The 16806-nt window shown below is 40.1% G+C and overlaps 1 protein-coding gene across 1 annotated transcript in view; it reads left to right on the top strand.

The window, feature by feature from the left end:
- The window catches only part of ABCC3 (ATP binding cassette subfamily C member 3), a 1985081-nt gene that overhangs the window by 1878332 nt on the left and 89943 nt on the right, over positions 1–16806 (top strand). Inside the window, exon 28 of the mRNA XM_044062096.1 lies at positions 8755–8913. Within this exon, the coding sequence (XP_043918031.1) occupies positions 8755–8913 (159 nt within the window). The remainder of the gene's footprint in view (positions 1–8754; positions 8914–16806) is intronic.

Raw genomic sequence — 16806 nt, 5'->3', positions numbered from 1 at the left:
TCAAGATTTTTCTTCAAGAGTGCTAATGAGGAACTTTGCGTGACATAGATAGGTAGCTTGTTCCAGAGTATGGGAAGTCTCTGGGACAGGAATCTATCCCTCCAGCATGTCCTTTTTTCTGTGGTGACAAGGTTTAGGTCCCTAAAGCATGTAGCTTGGAGGGATTGGAATTTCTTTAGGTGGAGCATGTCCAACAGCTCTGGGTTTGACATAGCTTTATATGTTAGGCAGAGATCACCTCGGAGTAGGCTATATGCTATGGAGTAAAGCTGGAGTTTTTTTAGATGGTTAGTGTAGGGCATCTGTTTGAAGCCAGTAATTCTCTTTGTGAGGTACTTCTGTAGCCTTTCCAGCTGCTGCAGATGTCTTGTGAGGTACTTTCCAAAATGGGTGTTATACTCTATAATAGGTCTAATGAGTGTCGAGTAGAGGGGAACAATGACCTCTTTCTTCCTGGATGAGATCCCTTTTGTGATGAGGTGTGCCATGTAGAAGGATTTCCTGACTACTGTGGCGATGTGATTATCAAAGGAGAGACTTCTGTCCACCTGGGTCCCAAGGTCTGTTATCGCACATTCAGCATTAAGTAGACTGCCACCTATGTGGTAGTTCATGGGTACAGAGTTTTTATCAAAGGGGATGACAATGCAATTTTTGGCATTGAGCTTAAGGCCATGGCTCTGACACCCAGCATCTGTCTCAGTGAGGCCCTTCTGTAGGATGTCCACATCATTTGGGGACTTGACTATGGCTCCTAGTTTTCAGTCATCTGCGAACTTCATTGGCCAAAGGCCTTCTGTGTTAGCCTGTACTTCAGAGAAGTAGATACCAAACAGGAGAGGTCCCAGGACTGAACCCTGTGGTTCTCCACTTGTCACTGGTTTGAAGTCAGATTTGGAGTCTGCAACTTTTACAGTGTGGGTTCTGTCAGTGAGCCAGTTGGCAACCCATCTTGTGATGTAAGGATTTATACCTAGTTTATTGAGTTTATCTATAATTCCAGAACGGGGGATGGTATCGAAAGCCTTGGCGAGATCAAGATAGGCTGTGTGAACCATCTTACCCTCGTCTACAGCTTTGGTGACTGCCTCAAAGAAGTCGATCAGGTTCAGGAGGCATGATCTGCCTTTCACAAACCCGAACTGGGCGGGGTCCAGAGTTTGGAGGTTACCAATGCCTTTGTTTAAGAGTTCCATAATAATACGTTCCATGGCCTTACAGACCAGGCTCATCAGGGTAATAGGGTGATAGTTCGTGGGATCAGGGTGGCTCTCCCTTTGTGGTGTGGGATAACTGTTGCTGTGCGACATTCAGTGGGCACAAAGCCTAATGTGAGGCTATGATTGAACATGGTGCTTAGGTGGGGAGCCAGTTTGTTCTGAAGATCGTGTAAAATGCAGCCCTGGATGTTGTCTGATCCCATGGATGCTGTGTTCTTGGCTTTAGAGAATGCAGTTTTTACCTGTGTAGTTGTGATTACAGGGACTCTGCATTCTTCCTGTATAGATACGGGACCTTTAGGGGTGAGAGGGGGTTAAAGTTAGCACTGTACCTATCTGCCAGGATGTTGGCTATATCAGTTGGTTCTGTAATTTTCATGCTGTTGTGCTGTAATTCAGAGCAGATCTGGGTGTTGCCATTGAGATTCCTGACATAGCTATAGAATGCTTTGTGGTTGTCCTTAGAATCAGTGGCGATTTTGTTTTCGTAGCTAGCTTTGGAGGATCTTAGCTTCTTGATGAGGCTGACCAGGGAGCTCCTCCACTCATGGAATTTTACTCTCTTTTGCAATAGTTTTTTCCTTCTTTTGTAGAGTTTGTTTATGGCAGGGGACCACCAAATTGACTTCCTTTTTTTGGAGGATAGCATCTTGGTTCTGTTTGGGATAGCACGATCCATGCACTCGTGTAAGTGCTTATAGAGTGCATTTGTGTAGAATCCAGCAGTCGTAACTGTATTGTCCATCTGCATGGTTGTCATGAAGTTCGCCACTTCTGTCTTAAGAAGCATGAAGTTGGCTTTGGAGAATTTTTTTACCGTGATTTCCTTAATGGGAGGTGGGGGTGGGGTGTGGATATCTAGGGTGATTAGCTTATGATCGGATCTGACCAACGAGGAGTTGACTTCAGGTGTGGAATATCAGTCACTCATGTTGGTAATGACTAGGTCTAGGATATTGTTGCCCCTGGTGGGGGTGTGGATAAGTTGATCCAGGGCATTAGAATTCATGAATTCCAGAAAGTGTTGAGTGAAGGAGTTGGTACATGAGTAGATTTCCCAGTTAATGGTGGGGTAGTTAAAATCACCCATTATTAGGGTGTTTGCTTGAGCCCTAATATTTTCCAGTACATCAAGAAAAGAGGAGTGGGAATCCTGGGGCATGGTGGGGGATCTGTAGCAAGCTACAATTTGGATTGCAGTTTTGCCCAGAGTTAGTTGCACTTGGATAACCTCGGATGCATTATGCTGAGCAGCTAGCCTGCAGGTGTAGATATCCTTAATGAATATGGACATACCTCCGCCTTTGGTGTTCCGGTCCAGGTTAGATGGCCAAAAAGTGTGGTATGAGTTATAGCCTGGTAATGCAGGGGTGCACTCTGGAGCCTTGAACCAGGTCTCAGTGACTGCACGGATATCGATGTTCTCCATTTTAAGTAGTGCCTTGAGGGAGTGCATTTTGAGAGTTAGATCTCTAGCATTGAGTAGCATTACCCTCAGTTTTTGCTTGCCTGTTCCTGTTACGGTAGGAATTTGTCATTTCAATCTTGCCTAAAAAAGACACTATAGGGGTGGCAAGAGCCTTAGCCAGTATCCGGAATCCCAGGGGTGACAGGTGCAGTCCGTCTCTGGCAAAGCATTGTGGTCTGTCGACCATGTCGTCCCAGGCAGACAGATACTGGATCCCCTTAGAATGACACCAGAAGCTTAGCCAGTTGTTGAAGTCAAACATTTTGTCCTTGTACTGCGTTATAATTCTGGGCAATGGCAGGATGCTACTCAGGGCTAGGGTCATACCTGCCTGGGCTACAAGATCAGAGAGCTCTTCTATGTCTCTTTTCATGTAGTCCAGGGAGGTACGTCTCAGGTCATTCACACCAACATGGACAATGACAGAGTCATATTTGTACTTGCTGTGGAGTGATCTGAGTGCATGGGTTATGTGGCAGATTATGGCACTAGACAGACAGCTGACAGTAACCTTCTCCTTGCTTAGCCTGGTGAGTGGGACATCAGTGTGCCTGACTATAGAGTCACCTATGACTAATGTGTTGGGTACGTTGTTTTGCCTTATGGGCTATGGTTGAGTGGCACACTGAGTCTGTGGACTATGTGTCATTTAGGTTGTGTTGGGGGGTGAAGGTTGATTGCGTGTCTGCTTTGGAGGTCTCTTTTACTTGAGCAGATTATTATTGAGAGCCTCCACCAATGTTTTTGTGTTTCTATGTGTGGATTTTGGTGGTGTAGGTTTAGTGGGACTATGTGATGAGTGTGGTGTGGTGCAAGTGTTTACCTTCTCCTCTTGACTGTCAAGTTCAGTCTTGGAAGGAAAGAGCTTTGCCTTCAGTTTGGCTAGATAAGTGCATCTCTCACATGTTGTAGTGTTGGGTGGTAGGAGGAGAGGGTTGTCTGTGTACCGGAAGCAATTGCTACATTGCCCCAGGATGCCCAGATTCATCAGATAGACAGGAGAGAACACTGGGAGCTGACCCTTGGACATGCCTGAATAAAAAAACTATTTTACTCTAGACAAGTGAGGAAAGTGAGTACAAGGACTGTTTTTCTCTAAGCAAGTGAGGAAAGTAAGTACAAAAACTGTTTTCCTCTAGGTAATGAGGAAGGTTAAGTGCTGTAGTAATTTGTAGCTCATTTAGTGCTTACAACAAGTTCTGAGCAAGTGCTGAGCACGAATAAGCAACTTCAAGTGCTAAAACCAAGAATCTGTATCTGAAGCAGACTAGTTACAGGAAAGAAACAAGTGCAAATGCAGCATTTAAATCAAAAAGTTGAAAGAGATGGAAAAATTGCCCAAAAGCCCAATAACTACAATTTCTGGACCAGAAACTACTCCTTATGTGGTAGATGGGTTACCTAGTGCTTACCATTCCCACTGACAAGTTAGAAGGCTTCCCTCCAATACAGAAAGGCTTGTGGGGCTCAGGAGCTTACAAACAGTCCTGGATACAGCAAATCTGTATCTGGACTAGACTAGTTACAGCAATGGGTGGAAACAAGTGCAAATGCGGGCTTTTAAATCAAAGTTGAGAGAGATGTGCTTACATTATTGGTGAAGATATGGTGGGGAAGACAGAGATGTCAGTTAACAAATGTAGATTCTTGCAGGTGACAGCTTTAATGATCATTATCTACTCATTACTCTACAGGTATTATTACAGCAACTATTACCTTGGGTTGGGCAGTGGTACATTTGTACACAGTATAATTACAGCCTTCGTATAACTACTTTGAACTTTCTCTTACCTGGTAGACCTGTGCTGGGAATGTTTGTTAATACTACATGACTGCTTCTACCCATATTCCCCATAGTCAGGGTTGCATATGTGCAGTGTGTGTGTGTGTGTGTGTGTGTGTGTGTGTGTGTGTGTTACTGACACAATCTGCCTTGATGTCTATCAGTCACCCTGGTTGTTGTTAGCAGGGACCTGTAGCTGTGACAGCATGACACTTTTAAATATTTCTTGGGGGAGACCACTTGGGGTATGTACTTATCTTGCTGTCATTTGCAGCCTTGGGGTTGGACCATGGGTGTTGGACACAGTATAACTACAGCCTTCTTATAGCTACTTTATACCTTATCTTACCAGTGAGACCTGTGGAGGGAATGTTTGTTAATACTACCTGACTGTTTCTACACATTTTCACAAAGCCTAGTTGAAATTATGCATACAGCTTACTACCATTCCCAGGATTCGTACTGTGGCTGTTTCTGCTAAAAATATGACAAGTGCATATTTCATCACAGGGAGCTATTGAGACACTGTTGTCTCTTCCTTGAATGATTTCTTTCTCATTCTCTTTGTTGTGCAATCTGACTTTGTATTTACAACATTACATACATGTTCACATAGCACAGTGTGGAAAACAGTGGTCAACACAACATTACTATTCAGATATCAGATCTTGGTGCATGACATTTGTAATATCAGTTAATCTCGTGTGTTATAGAGGCACTAACTTTGTCAGATGATACTTGATTGTTTAATGCTTTCAGAGCTATAGTTGCTATGCATAACCTGTACACATTTCAAATCATATTATACGAGAGCAAACACAACCAGTCCAGGGTTTAGATTTTTATTCACAGGCAATTACAGTTTATTAATATATGACCTACATGAAACTATTACTGTAATATTGTCTGCTTTATTCAGTTTAAACCATACCCAGTTGTAATAATGCCAGATGACATTCTACTCCTTTATATTTATTTGGTATATACAGTACAAGCTAGATTGTTACTCACCAGCCTCACGACGCAGCCTTTGCAACCTACTGCAATGGGCTTCCTGGTTCGTAACCCGCTCAGTTGGAGCTGTAATGGAAATAGAGAAACATTTATGCAAACCTATCCATCACATACACAGGCTGGATTTTGGTAAACAGTTATTGCTATGAATACTTATACACTGCTGGGACATCACCCCTCTGTCTTGCTTCTTGGACCCACTATTCCAAGAGCTCCCTCTTCCTCCGCTTTGTCGGCATAGTGATGCCGGACCTCCTCACCAGTTCGTGGGATACCAGTGGCACTGGTGAGATCAAAGATGAGACTTTCCCAGGCTTCTGCTTTGTATTGGGAGCCCTGGTACTGGTCCTGCAGCAGTCTCACTTCATGTTTTTTTTATGAGGAGTCCCACCATGACCTTGGACTCCTGTATGCCCCAGCACTGCGCTCTAAAGCACATGCCTTCACAAACGCCTGCCATTCTACCTACAGTGGGGAGCTACAACCAGTTATGAGCTGTATTCCCACCTGCGAGGCTTAAACAGGGCTATTTTCCCACCCTGTACCATGATTGGACAGTTTTGAAACTGCTAAGCTAAGCACCGGGCATACACACTTAGCAAGGCTGCCCATTACTTAATAAGGTAGGTGCTAAGCCCTGCTTACCAGTGCGCAAATCCGGTTGGATATGCTAAATATTTTTAAACTTTTAATTTCAGTGACACCTCACATTTGGAACTGCTACACTACCCTAATATATTCACTACCTATTTATTAAAAATACATTTTGGATGTGTTTCACATATGAAAATGTATAGCCTGCTATGGGCTCCGAACTGTGCCTGACTGCATGCTAGGTGAACGCTCTAACCACTACGCTATTCCAATTTCACTTTTTTTTCTGTGTATAGTTCTACTTAACGTCTTTCGAAGTTTAAACGCTGCTGTGCATAGCTGCACAACGGGCAAACCCATGCAGCTACGCTTAAGCTTTATTCCGGACTAATAAAAATAAATAAATTAAAACCTTTAATTTTTAAATTTAATTTTTGGCTTTCTCCAGATTTCTTACTCTTACTGGGTTGGGAGGTGTGCGTTTTAGACTTCATACTCTTCGGATGATTCATGCTAATGCAAAACCTGTTATTCTATCAACTTTCTAAGTTTGTATAGCAATATTTAAAATTGTCCCCTTTTCTCCAGATTTCTTACTCTAATATGTTGGGAGGTGTGTGTTTTAGACTTCATACCCTTTGGATAATTCATACTAATGCAAAACCTGTTATTCTATCAACTTTCTAAGTTTGCACTAGCAATATTTAAAAGTTGTCCCCCTTTCTCAAGATTTCTTAGTCTAACAGGTTGGGAGGTGTGCGTTTTAGACTTCATACCCTTCGGATGATTCATGCTAATGCAAAACCTGTTATTCTGTCAACTTTCTAAGTTTGTACTAGCAGTATTTAAAAGTTGTCCCCTTTCTCCAGATTTCTTACTCTAATATGTTGGGAGGTGTGTGTTTTAGACTTCATACCCTTTGGATAATTCATACTAATGCAAAACCTGTTATTCTATCAACTTTCTAAGTTTGCACTAGCAATATTTAAAAGTTGTCCCCCTTTCTCCAGATTTCTTATTCTAACAGGTTGGGAGGTGTGCATTTTAGACTTCATACCCTTCGGATGATTCATGCTAATGCAAAATCTATTATTCTATCAACTTTCTAAGTTTGTTCTAGCAATATTTAAAAGTTGTCCCCCTTTCTCCAAATTTCTTACTCTAATGGGTTGGGAGGTGTGCCTTTTAGACTTCATACCCTTCGGATGATTCATGCTAATGCAAAACCTGTTATTCTGTCAACTTTCTAAGTTTGTACTAGCAGTATTTAAAAGTTGTCCCCTTTCTCCAGATTTCTTACTCTAATGGGTTGAGAGGTGTGACAAGCGATCTCTCGCTCTTTTTAAATTGACGTACAGCAATTCTGGTGTGCAGGGGGTGTGTGTATTGTGAGAGCACTGCTCTCAGACACACCGCCTGCACTCATACACAGAACCGTGTCCCTATTACAGCACGTCAGTGTGCCTTCATGAATATGCATGGCGCACTGCCATGCTGTACGGGAACGGTCACGATCATATTATTATTAAAGATTCTGCCATATAAACAATGACAAACAGGGATACTGGTCTTCCATTTTTTTCCAGGAAAAGTATCAAAAAATTAAGAAACTAGCCAAGCTGAATCTCTTCTCTTTGAGTTGTGCAAGAAAAGAGGCAATTTAATTAACACATGCATAAAGCACTTTTAAATGAGTGCATCCTCAAATGATGCACTTTGCAAAGGGGATCATTTTAAATTAAGAACTCTTAAGAGCAACAACAGAACCACTAACTGAGTCTCTCGGCAAGTGATTGAGATGCTCGAATTGGTTACTTAATGACACAAGAACTCCTGACATAAAATATTTTAAAAGAAGATTAGATAGACATTATGAGTAAAATGTGTTTTAGGACATAATTGCCAGAAATTATGTACAATAGTCCTTTATTGACTTCTGATTTTTGATGCCTGCATAAAATGGTTGCATACACACATTGTACGCCTCTAAGACTCCATGGTAACACCCACTTCATAATCATATTCTCCAGGGCTGCAAGCTTAAACATTGACCTCTACTAGGTATCCCTTGCTGTCTGAGACACTCATAAATCCAAAGCCACCTGCAGACAGGTGAGCAGTCTTTCACTCCTCGAGCTGATCAGTGTAACTTGCTTTGACTAACTCTGCAAATGATCTAGACAGATTTCTTGTCAAAAATGTACAAATGAAATCCATAATAATCAAATGGAATTTAGGTTACATAAAACATGACTGAAACAATATTCAACCAATTCTTTAAAGATATATTTTTTCCTGTCTTGAGGCTTAATATCCCTCCCCCACCCTGGATTTATTCCAGTCAACTCTTTAGGGTTGCTACACAAAGGGGGAATAAGAATTTATTTCCAACTGCCCATCCCCAAGCCCACAGTGCCATATTTTGGTAATCTCATTTTCAGGCAGAGGTACAAAATTCTCAGTTTGAAAGAGCTGTTTCCATTAACTGTACTACTTAGCAGCAGATGTATCCCTTTCCACTGTTTTACCGTTTTTTTTTCCCAGTCTTTATTACTAATGACATTACATTTCTCCTGTGGGTAGCCTAATTAATTTAATTTAAACAAAATTGCTATTTTTAAAGTAATTTTTTTCTCCAACTTCTGCCAGACTAATACTTCTTTTATATTGTACAGATTGGAATTGTGGGAAGAACAGGAGCTGGGAAATCTTCCATGACACTCTCCCTGTTTAGAATTCTTGAAGCTGCAGCAGGAGAAATTAGAATTGATGATGTGAATATTTCTGAAATTGGCCTGCATGATTTGAGATCAAAGCTGACCATCATTCCTCAGGTAAAAGGATGCATACAAATTCTCATGAAAGTATGTACATGCATGCGTACACGCACATTTTACATTTATTTTTTCCCCAAAAAGGCAGGAGTCAGAGCTGGACGAGGCAGAGTTAAAGATGTTAATATTTGCACTGAGTGTGATGAGTGTGGACAGGATTAGGAATAAGTATATTAGAGGGTCAGCCCAGGTTGGAAGGTTTGGAGACAAAGCCAGAGAGGCAAGATTATGTTGGTTTGGACTTGTGCTGATGAGGGATGCAGAGTATATTGGGAAAAAGATGCGAAGGATGAAACTGCCAGATAACAGGAAAAGAGGAAGGCCTAAGATAAGGTTTATGGATGTGGTGAGAGAGGATATGCAGGAGGTTGGTGTGACAGAGCAAGATGCAGAGAACAGGAAGAAACGGAAACAGATGATCCGCTGTGGCTACCCCTAACGGGAGCAGCCGAAAGAAGAAGAAGATAATTTCAAATATTTATTGTACAAACCATAAAAGAAAGAAAAACAAGTTGACATTATTTTATAAACAAAAACACCTCAATATATCAACAACAAGTACATTTTAACCTCCTTTCTTAAGATTTCAGATAATGATTTCTAAGGAAACAGGTCACAGATATTTTCAGTTAATCCATTACAATTATAAAAGGTATACGTTTGGAAATAAATGGTGATTAGAAGGATAATTCTAGCCAAACTACCTACAACTATTTACAAACAGTGTTACTGTATGTTAAGATAAAAAAAAATCACTAAATTACTAAGAAATCAAGGATAAACTGTTGGAAACTTTTACCAATTATTTATCAAGAGGAAAAGACCTCCAAAGTAAGTAGAGTTAGCTTGATACATATGTTCATGGTATAATTTATTTAAAAATGTGTTCAAGAATAAGATTCCAAAAATTCTGATATTTCACGTTTGGTTTTATTTCCTATGATCAACTTGTGAGATGTGATGTATTTAGAGGCCATGTTAGTAAAGCCCTTCCACTCTATTTTTCTCCTATCAACCCAGTTTTGGGTAATATAAAGGTTGGCTAATGCAAAAAGAGCAATTAGGATGTATAGGTTAGACTTGGGCGTAGCGACTGGACTCACATGTAAAATAGCAAATTCCCAAGAAAGAGTAGATTTCCCATAGCCCATTTTCTCAAGTTTGACCCTTAATGAGTTCCCATAGGTTTTGTGCATATTTACAGTACCAGAGAAAATGCAAGAGGTCAGCAGACTTTCTTGGACAGAATGGACAAAGAGGAGATATGCTAGGGAAAAATGTGTCTAGTCTTTCTGATGTGTAGTAGGCATTATTATTTATCATTAACTGGGTGTAAACAAGTTTTTTAAAGGGAGAGAATTTGATTGTATTTTCGATAGCATGAGAGAGTTGAACTTCAGTTAATCTGGCATTTTTGTCCTTCCGATATTGTGCATATGTGAGAGAAAATTGGTATCTGATAGAAGAAATCAACTTATAAAAATAAAAAAAACACATTTTAAATTTATTCAGTATTGCTGTTGAAAGTAGTTACATACTTGATTCAGATCAATGGCTTATGACTTGGTCAGTAGTCAAGTTACTTGCCTTTCATTTGTTTCTTTTGGAAACCATAATTATATATACTTCTCTTTGAAATTCAGTGTTTAACCTGAAAAGCACAGAGGGTTATGACTGGGTCTTCATTCAGAACCAGACCGTTGTATGCTTGAGAAATGGAGTTTAAGAAATTCATATCTAGAGTGAAGCTCAAGAAATGAATTACTTAATATCAGTTGTGACAGCTCGTAATAAATAGTTGTGATCAAAGACTCAGTATTAATTTTTCATAATGCATGGAACTTTAACAGCCATTTGTTTAAAAGAACAAGGTGTGCTATATTTTCAACAGACTGTTTGATTTCTGCAGTGCTGCAGGAACGTGGGTCACTCTCAGTACATTATATGATCCATTATTTGATTAAAAGTGTTCTTTAACTGCTTCTGTCATGAGATCTTTCTGCTCTAAAGATGAAAAGGGTTGTGAGGCAGAGTGAGATATGTAACAGTATTTAAAGCTGTTAGGCAATGTGCAACACACTTTGCTTTTTAGCTGACATCTCTGTGGCAGCACATGGTTTACTCTGGTGTTTTTACAGTGATGTTCATAAACAAGAAACTTGCTATAAGTGCAAACTTCACTATTGTAAGTTCATTTTTCTGCTTTTTGGAATGTAATCAGTGTTCCCTGTTTTACATACAGAAATAGCTGTCAGCATTGCATATTTCCTCATGACCTCACGTTGATAGGGAACCTGACCTAAAGGAGTGTGCATCACTTTTATGCAGGAAGTCAGATCTTTAGAACATTCCACATAGAAGATTTCAGGCAGCACTGCGAAGAAGCAAACAAGCACTCTCACTCACTATATTAAAGGCATAATAAGATACAATGGAAATAGTAACTAAGAGGTTCTGTCTGTGCAAAGTTTGGTTCATAATGGCTACAGCAAAAGGAAGAGCTGACAATTGAAGGGCATTCTTTTCAGTACCACAACTAGGGTGTGGTGAATAGGGTGATGGTGTATGGTACCTAAACTTGGGCAATAAAGGCAAAGCAGAAAGTGACAGAGATGAAGCACCTGAGATGAGTAGTAAGATGCACACTGTGGGACAGAAATGACGACATCAGAGCAGAAGCCAAAGAAACTCCAATTGCAGAGAAGGTCAATGATTACAGACTATGGTGGACTGGGCACATGTGCAGGAGAAGTAGAAAATGATTTGATGAAGAAGATTTGAGAAAGGCTGGAGGAAATGAGGATGTAAAGACATGCTGGATTGCCTGAAAGAAGATCTGTGACAGTCAAAGTAGGTACAAGCGTGGCATTAAGTCGAGAGCAGTAACAACAGTTAAGGCAATATTCTGACCCCATGTAGAAAATGAATTGATGATGATAGTGAATGTCGCAATTAACTGGCTACTTCTCATTACATAAATAATAAATATAGCTTAAATATAATGAACATGTCTGCATACTGAAGATGGCAGAAGTTGGCGGAGTAGTAAAGAAATACTAGTCTGGCACAGAACAGCACCCAAACATTCAAGCACTGTAAATATTTTCTTAAAATGTTGGGATATAGTCTTTTAAATGATCTAATTTTATCATAAAGTGGGTTTATAAAGCTAACGGTCTGTGTACAGTGTGAGGTAGAAAGTCAACAAGTTGCTTAATGTAGGTCCTGTATATATACTACTTGAATCAAAGTAATATGCTATAATAAACTAAAGCTAAATGTTTGATTATAAGTAAGCTTGTAATGGACAAACAGTGAAGCAGTAAGTGCAGCAGGAATTTGCACAAGTCTTTCAAAAACTAAATCAACTGAGATCATTTTTAAGTTGAACACATTTTTTTTTCTTTTTACAAGTACTAATTACAATAAGGAAATGCATATATTAAAATTACTGCATCTTTCTGACAATATGTTTAGACTAAAAGAGTTAGTACAATTGCTCTGCTGAATGCATACTTGACTTGCTTTTAAGTCTACAATAGTTTTGAAACATTTTAAATAAATACAAGCATATACACCATAATGTTGTCTTTCTAATCACTCAGGTTAGATGAAACACTGTAAGAAGCAGCAGGTGTGATGTATACAAAAGAGAGTAGACTTACATATACTATCACATAAGATTTTGATCATCATCTGCTCTCCTCAGAAATTGAACTTTTAAAATTGTTAAGCAGGAGTAAAACCTTTGAGTAGTGTACAGTGTGTCACATGTAGTGGTTATTAGGAAGAAAAGGAGATGATGTGTTTTAAGTGCAGTGGAAGAAGTGGTAAAACTTCTGTCCAACAAAAAACTTAGTAAAAGTTGAAGGAAACCATTGCCTTCAAGAACTTAAATCTTGCAAATAAAACCTCATCCTCTAGAGCTGGACTGCCAACCAGTTTAAACACAAGATGTGGGCAGCACTCTGCCCTTAGAAGTATTGGACAGCTATAGAGCAAGCTTGTACCATGTGAGGTGTCACAGCAGTGGACTAGCTCCTGCAGAGCATGCTGGGATTCATTTGCAAACAATGCCAATTTATAGACAGAGCAATCAGTGATTCTTATTATTATTTTTGTGTTGAACGAGTCCGTGGATTTGCAGCAAGCCTGCTAAAAGTACTTTAAAAAGTAACGTTCTCGTTCACATTGCTGCATTAGCGTCCAGACACATGTAAATGCGTTTATATTGCTGTTTCACCCACAAGTGAAAAACTGCTATGTATGCTTTATTTAATGCTGATTAAAGAACTGAAGCGAGTTAATTACATTAACTTCTGTAAGCGCCATCCTGTAAATGCATTTATACTGCTGTTTAAACAATAGTGATTAACTGCTCTTTATATTTTATTAAACACTGTCTAATGAACTGAAGCGAGTTGGCTATATGTACTACTGCAAACGCCATCCTGGGTTAGCGTTTTACTCGCATGTGGTCATAATTAGTCTGTTGTTTTATATTATACTTGTTCAATAATGAAAGTAAACAGTTGGATATTGCTGTAAATGTAGACCGATGTGTTTACAGGTTACTAGTTATTAGCATGTTGTAACACGCCATTCTGTACCAGCGCACCTATTGTATATACCTCACTTAATATCCTGCTCGCACTGTTAGTGCGTTTACCAGCTATTGGTATATAGACATTGTATCAGAACGGTACCCAGCCTAGTCACAGTATTGGTTTTGTGGTGGACACTGCATTTACTCTGTTTTATTTTGCTTGAATGCTAGCTAGTCTTGAACTTTCAGACAGCTTTATTCATTGTGGCATAACATATGTTTTCTATATTTTGATGTATAATAAGCCTGCTATCCATGAACTTACTTATAGTTTACTCCAAATGAAAGCAGCTAGAGAATTCATCATTGTACCGTCCTGTTGATTTGAATAGCTGTTGTCAGAACTGTATATATGTTACCTTCTGGTACTGCTACACATTGCTAATGCTATAATATAATATACTATATAACTGTATATATGTTACCTTCTGGTACTGCTACACATTGCTAATGCTATAATATAATATACTATATAACTGTATATATGTTACCTTCTGGTACTGCTACACATTGCTAATGCTATAATATAATATACTATATAACTGTATATATGTTACCTTCTGGTACTGCTACACATTGCTAATGCTATAATATAATATACTATATAACTGTATATATGTTACCTTCTGGTACTGCTACACATTGCTAATATACTTTTTCACTGTGCACTATAATCACATTTATTTTCTCTCTCAACTTATCTCTCCAGCATGACTGTCCTGCTTCACCCTGTTGCAACTGCTCCTTGCTGGAAACCCATACCTAAATGAATTCTACTATTCCCCATTAAGGGAATAGGACAAAGCCTCTTCATTACAGGAATAGGACCAAGCCTCCCCCTGAAGACTATTCATCAAAGGACTTAAGAAAGTATGTGTAACCATTGCTAATCCTACATACTAGATTGTATTCTGCCAGAAGGCCCTGCTAGGTGGTTTAGCATGCTCACCTGCCAGGACAGCCAGCAGCCTAACCCTTCCCATCTGTTCCCCACATACTTGGCCCCTCTTCTAGCCCTCTGGTCTACAAAAGGCGCTCCCCCTTTTCCTCCCACTCTAGGGATCTGTCCTTGCGGAGCCACAGGTGTACTATAGCAATTGTCCACTAGGTGGCACCCTCTCCTCATAATTCCTGTTTCATGACTTCTTTATTTTCACTATCTATTAATTACTTATTTCTTTGGATATCTGCTTAGATCTATAATAAACTTTATTCTACTCCCTCTCTCAACTCTAGGCTCACCCCATCCCACCTAATCCCTGTCCCCTGGACTTACCTTTAGCTACTAGTGCTCCACAGATTGGTTCTTGTTCACCCTTAGCCTTCCCTCGGGTCTACCCGCTCCGTTCGCCCTGCGGGCTCTCTCCGCTCCCCTACCCTGCCCCCAATTCCCACCTGCCACCAGCACCTCTACATTTATATCCTTTAGCCACACCCATCACCCCACCCCGACCAACTAGTAACCTCCTCCCTTCCACACCCACTTCTTACTCCTCCCCTCATTTCACCAATACTCTGCCGTACCTCCCCTCTCAGTCTCCTCCCAAAACTTATAACTCTCATACCGTAGTAAACTAGCCATCCACAACATACTTCCCCTCAATAACCTATCCCACTATGCTATCAAAAGCCATATCCTTCTGTACTCATCTAGTATTGCTCCTCACCATATCCTATACCTACTACCTCACCCAGCCAACTAACTATAACCACACTCCATCCTTTCATACTGCAAACCGTCTTAACCTACCTGTCTTACATTCACACTTCCCAATCTCTCCATGCCTATACCCCATAAAACACCATCTTTCCTTCTCCTATAAACTTATTACTCCTCACAACTATCCTAACCCTACAACAACTAACTTATCCCTCATAAATCTAGCTAAACTCAACCCTGTCTCTAAGCAGACAAAGTACCTCCCCAACCTAATGCTATATCTGACTTCTATTCTATTATCAGGAGACATACACCCCAACCCAGGCCCATCCTCATCCCCTCCAACGGATAAATCCATACTACTCACCTCCTTAAATGCCCAAAGTATAGTTAACAAAATCCCTAATCTGCATGCCCGGCTTACATATAACAAACCAGACATTTTGTCCATCTCTGAAACTTGGTTAAAACCTCATGTAAAAGATTCCAAAATAATTCCACCCAACTACTCTATAATCAGAAAAGGTAGAACAAACAAAAAAGGAGGTGGAGTCGCCCTTCTATACATATCCTCCTTAACAGTTATCCCTTATAGCAAACCAACTCCCCAATTCAATAATGCAGAATTACTCCTGGCACTGCTTCAAGTAAATAAACACAAACACATATGCATAGCCTCCCTCTACATCCCCCCAGGCAACAATATTTCTACACTAGAAGATATCCTCTCCTGGCTTTCCAATAACATTAACAATGAAACTATACTTATGGGTGACATGAATATTAACTGGTCTGCAGTACAGTCTCCCACAAATCCACTTAACGTTAATCTTTACAACTTCTCTCAACTGATCAACTCCATAACTCGGCCTTCAAAAAACCTCACCAGTGATAGTACCCTAGACTGGATATTAGTCTCCCACCCTCATTACTTCTCAAATAGTGGCACCCTGCCTGATTCCCTTAGTGACCACTTGCCCACATTCACACACCGACTAACTTCACCCCTACATCTTACTCACAATTTTATTACCACTCGCTGCCAAAAAAACTTTAACCCCACTACCTTTTCCAACTCTCTAAAAGCAATCAACTGGTACACCCTAAAAACTCTACCCCTGGAACAAGCTGTCGCCCACTCTAACTCAACTTTTCTAAACTTCTTAGAGCAACAAGCCCCTATAAAAACAAAAAGAATAAAAACAAAACTGCCCCTTGGCTAACAAAAACACACTAGTAACTATGCACCTTAGAGATAAGGCATGTTCATCATATCAGAAACATAGGACTCCCCTAGCCCATAATGAATACAAAACACTCAGAAACAAAGTAAAAAAAGCTTATCATTTCCGATAGACAAAATTACTTCTCCATAATCCAAAACAACAACAAAACAAACCCTCAAAAATTTTGGAAATGCATCTCTACCCTCCTTAATCCCAACAAACCAGATAACTCTAGCCCGGACCCTAACGCTCCTGACATAGACTTGGCTACTCAATTCAACACCTTCTTCATTGATTCTATCTCCAAACTAACCTCATCCTTTTCATCTTCAAACCCCACCACACCCCCACTACACCCCAATCCTCCCCTACCAACTTTTCACCCCTTACCACTGCTCCTC

Source organism: Protopterus annectens, chromosome 2.part1 (genome assembly GCF_019279795.1).
Source record: "Protopterus annectens isolate FY-2018-M chromosome 2.part1, PAN1.0, whole genome shotgun sequence".
In the NCBI taxonomy this organism is placed as follows: domain Eukaryota; kingdom Metazoa; phylum Chordata; order Ceratodontiformes; family Protopteridae; genus Protopterus; species Protopterus annectens.
The sequence above is the reverse complement of the archived record's forward strand: the minus strand, read 5'-3'. Positions and strand labels throughout refer to the sequence as shown.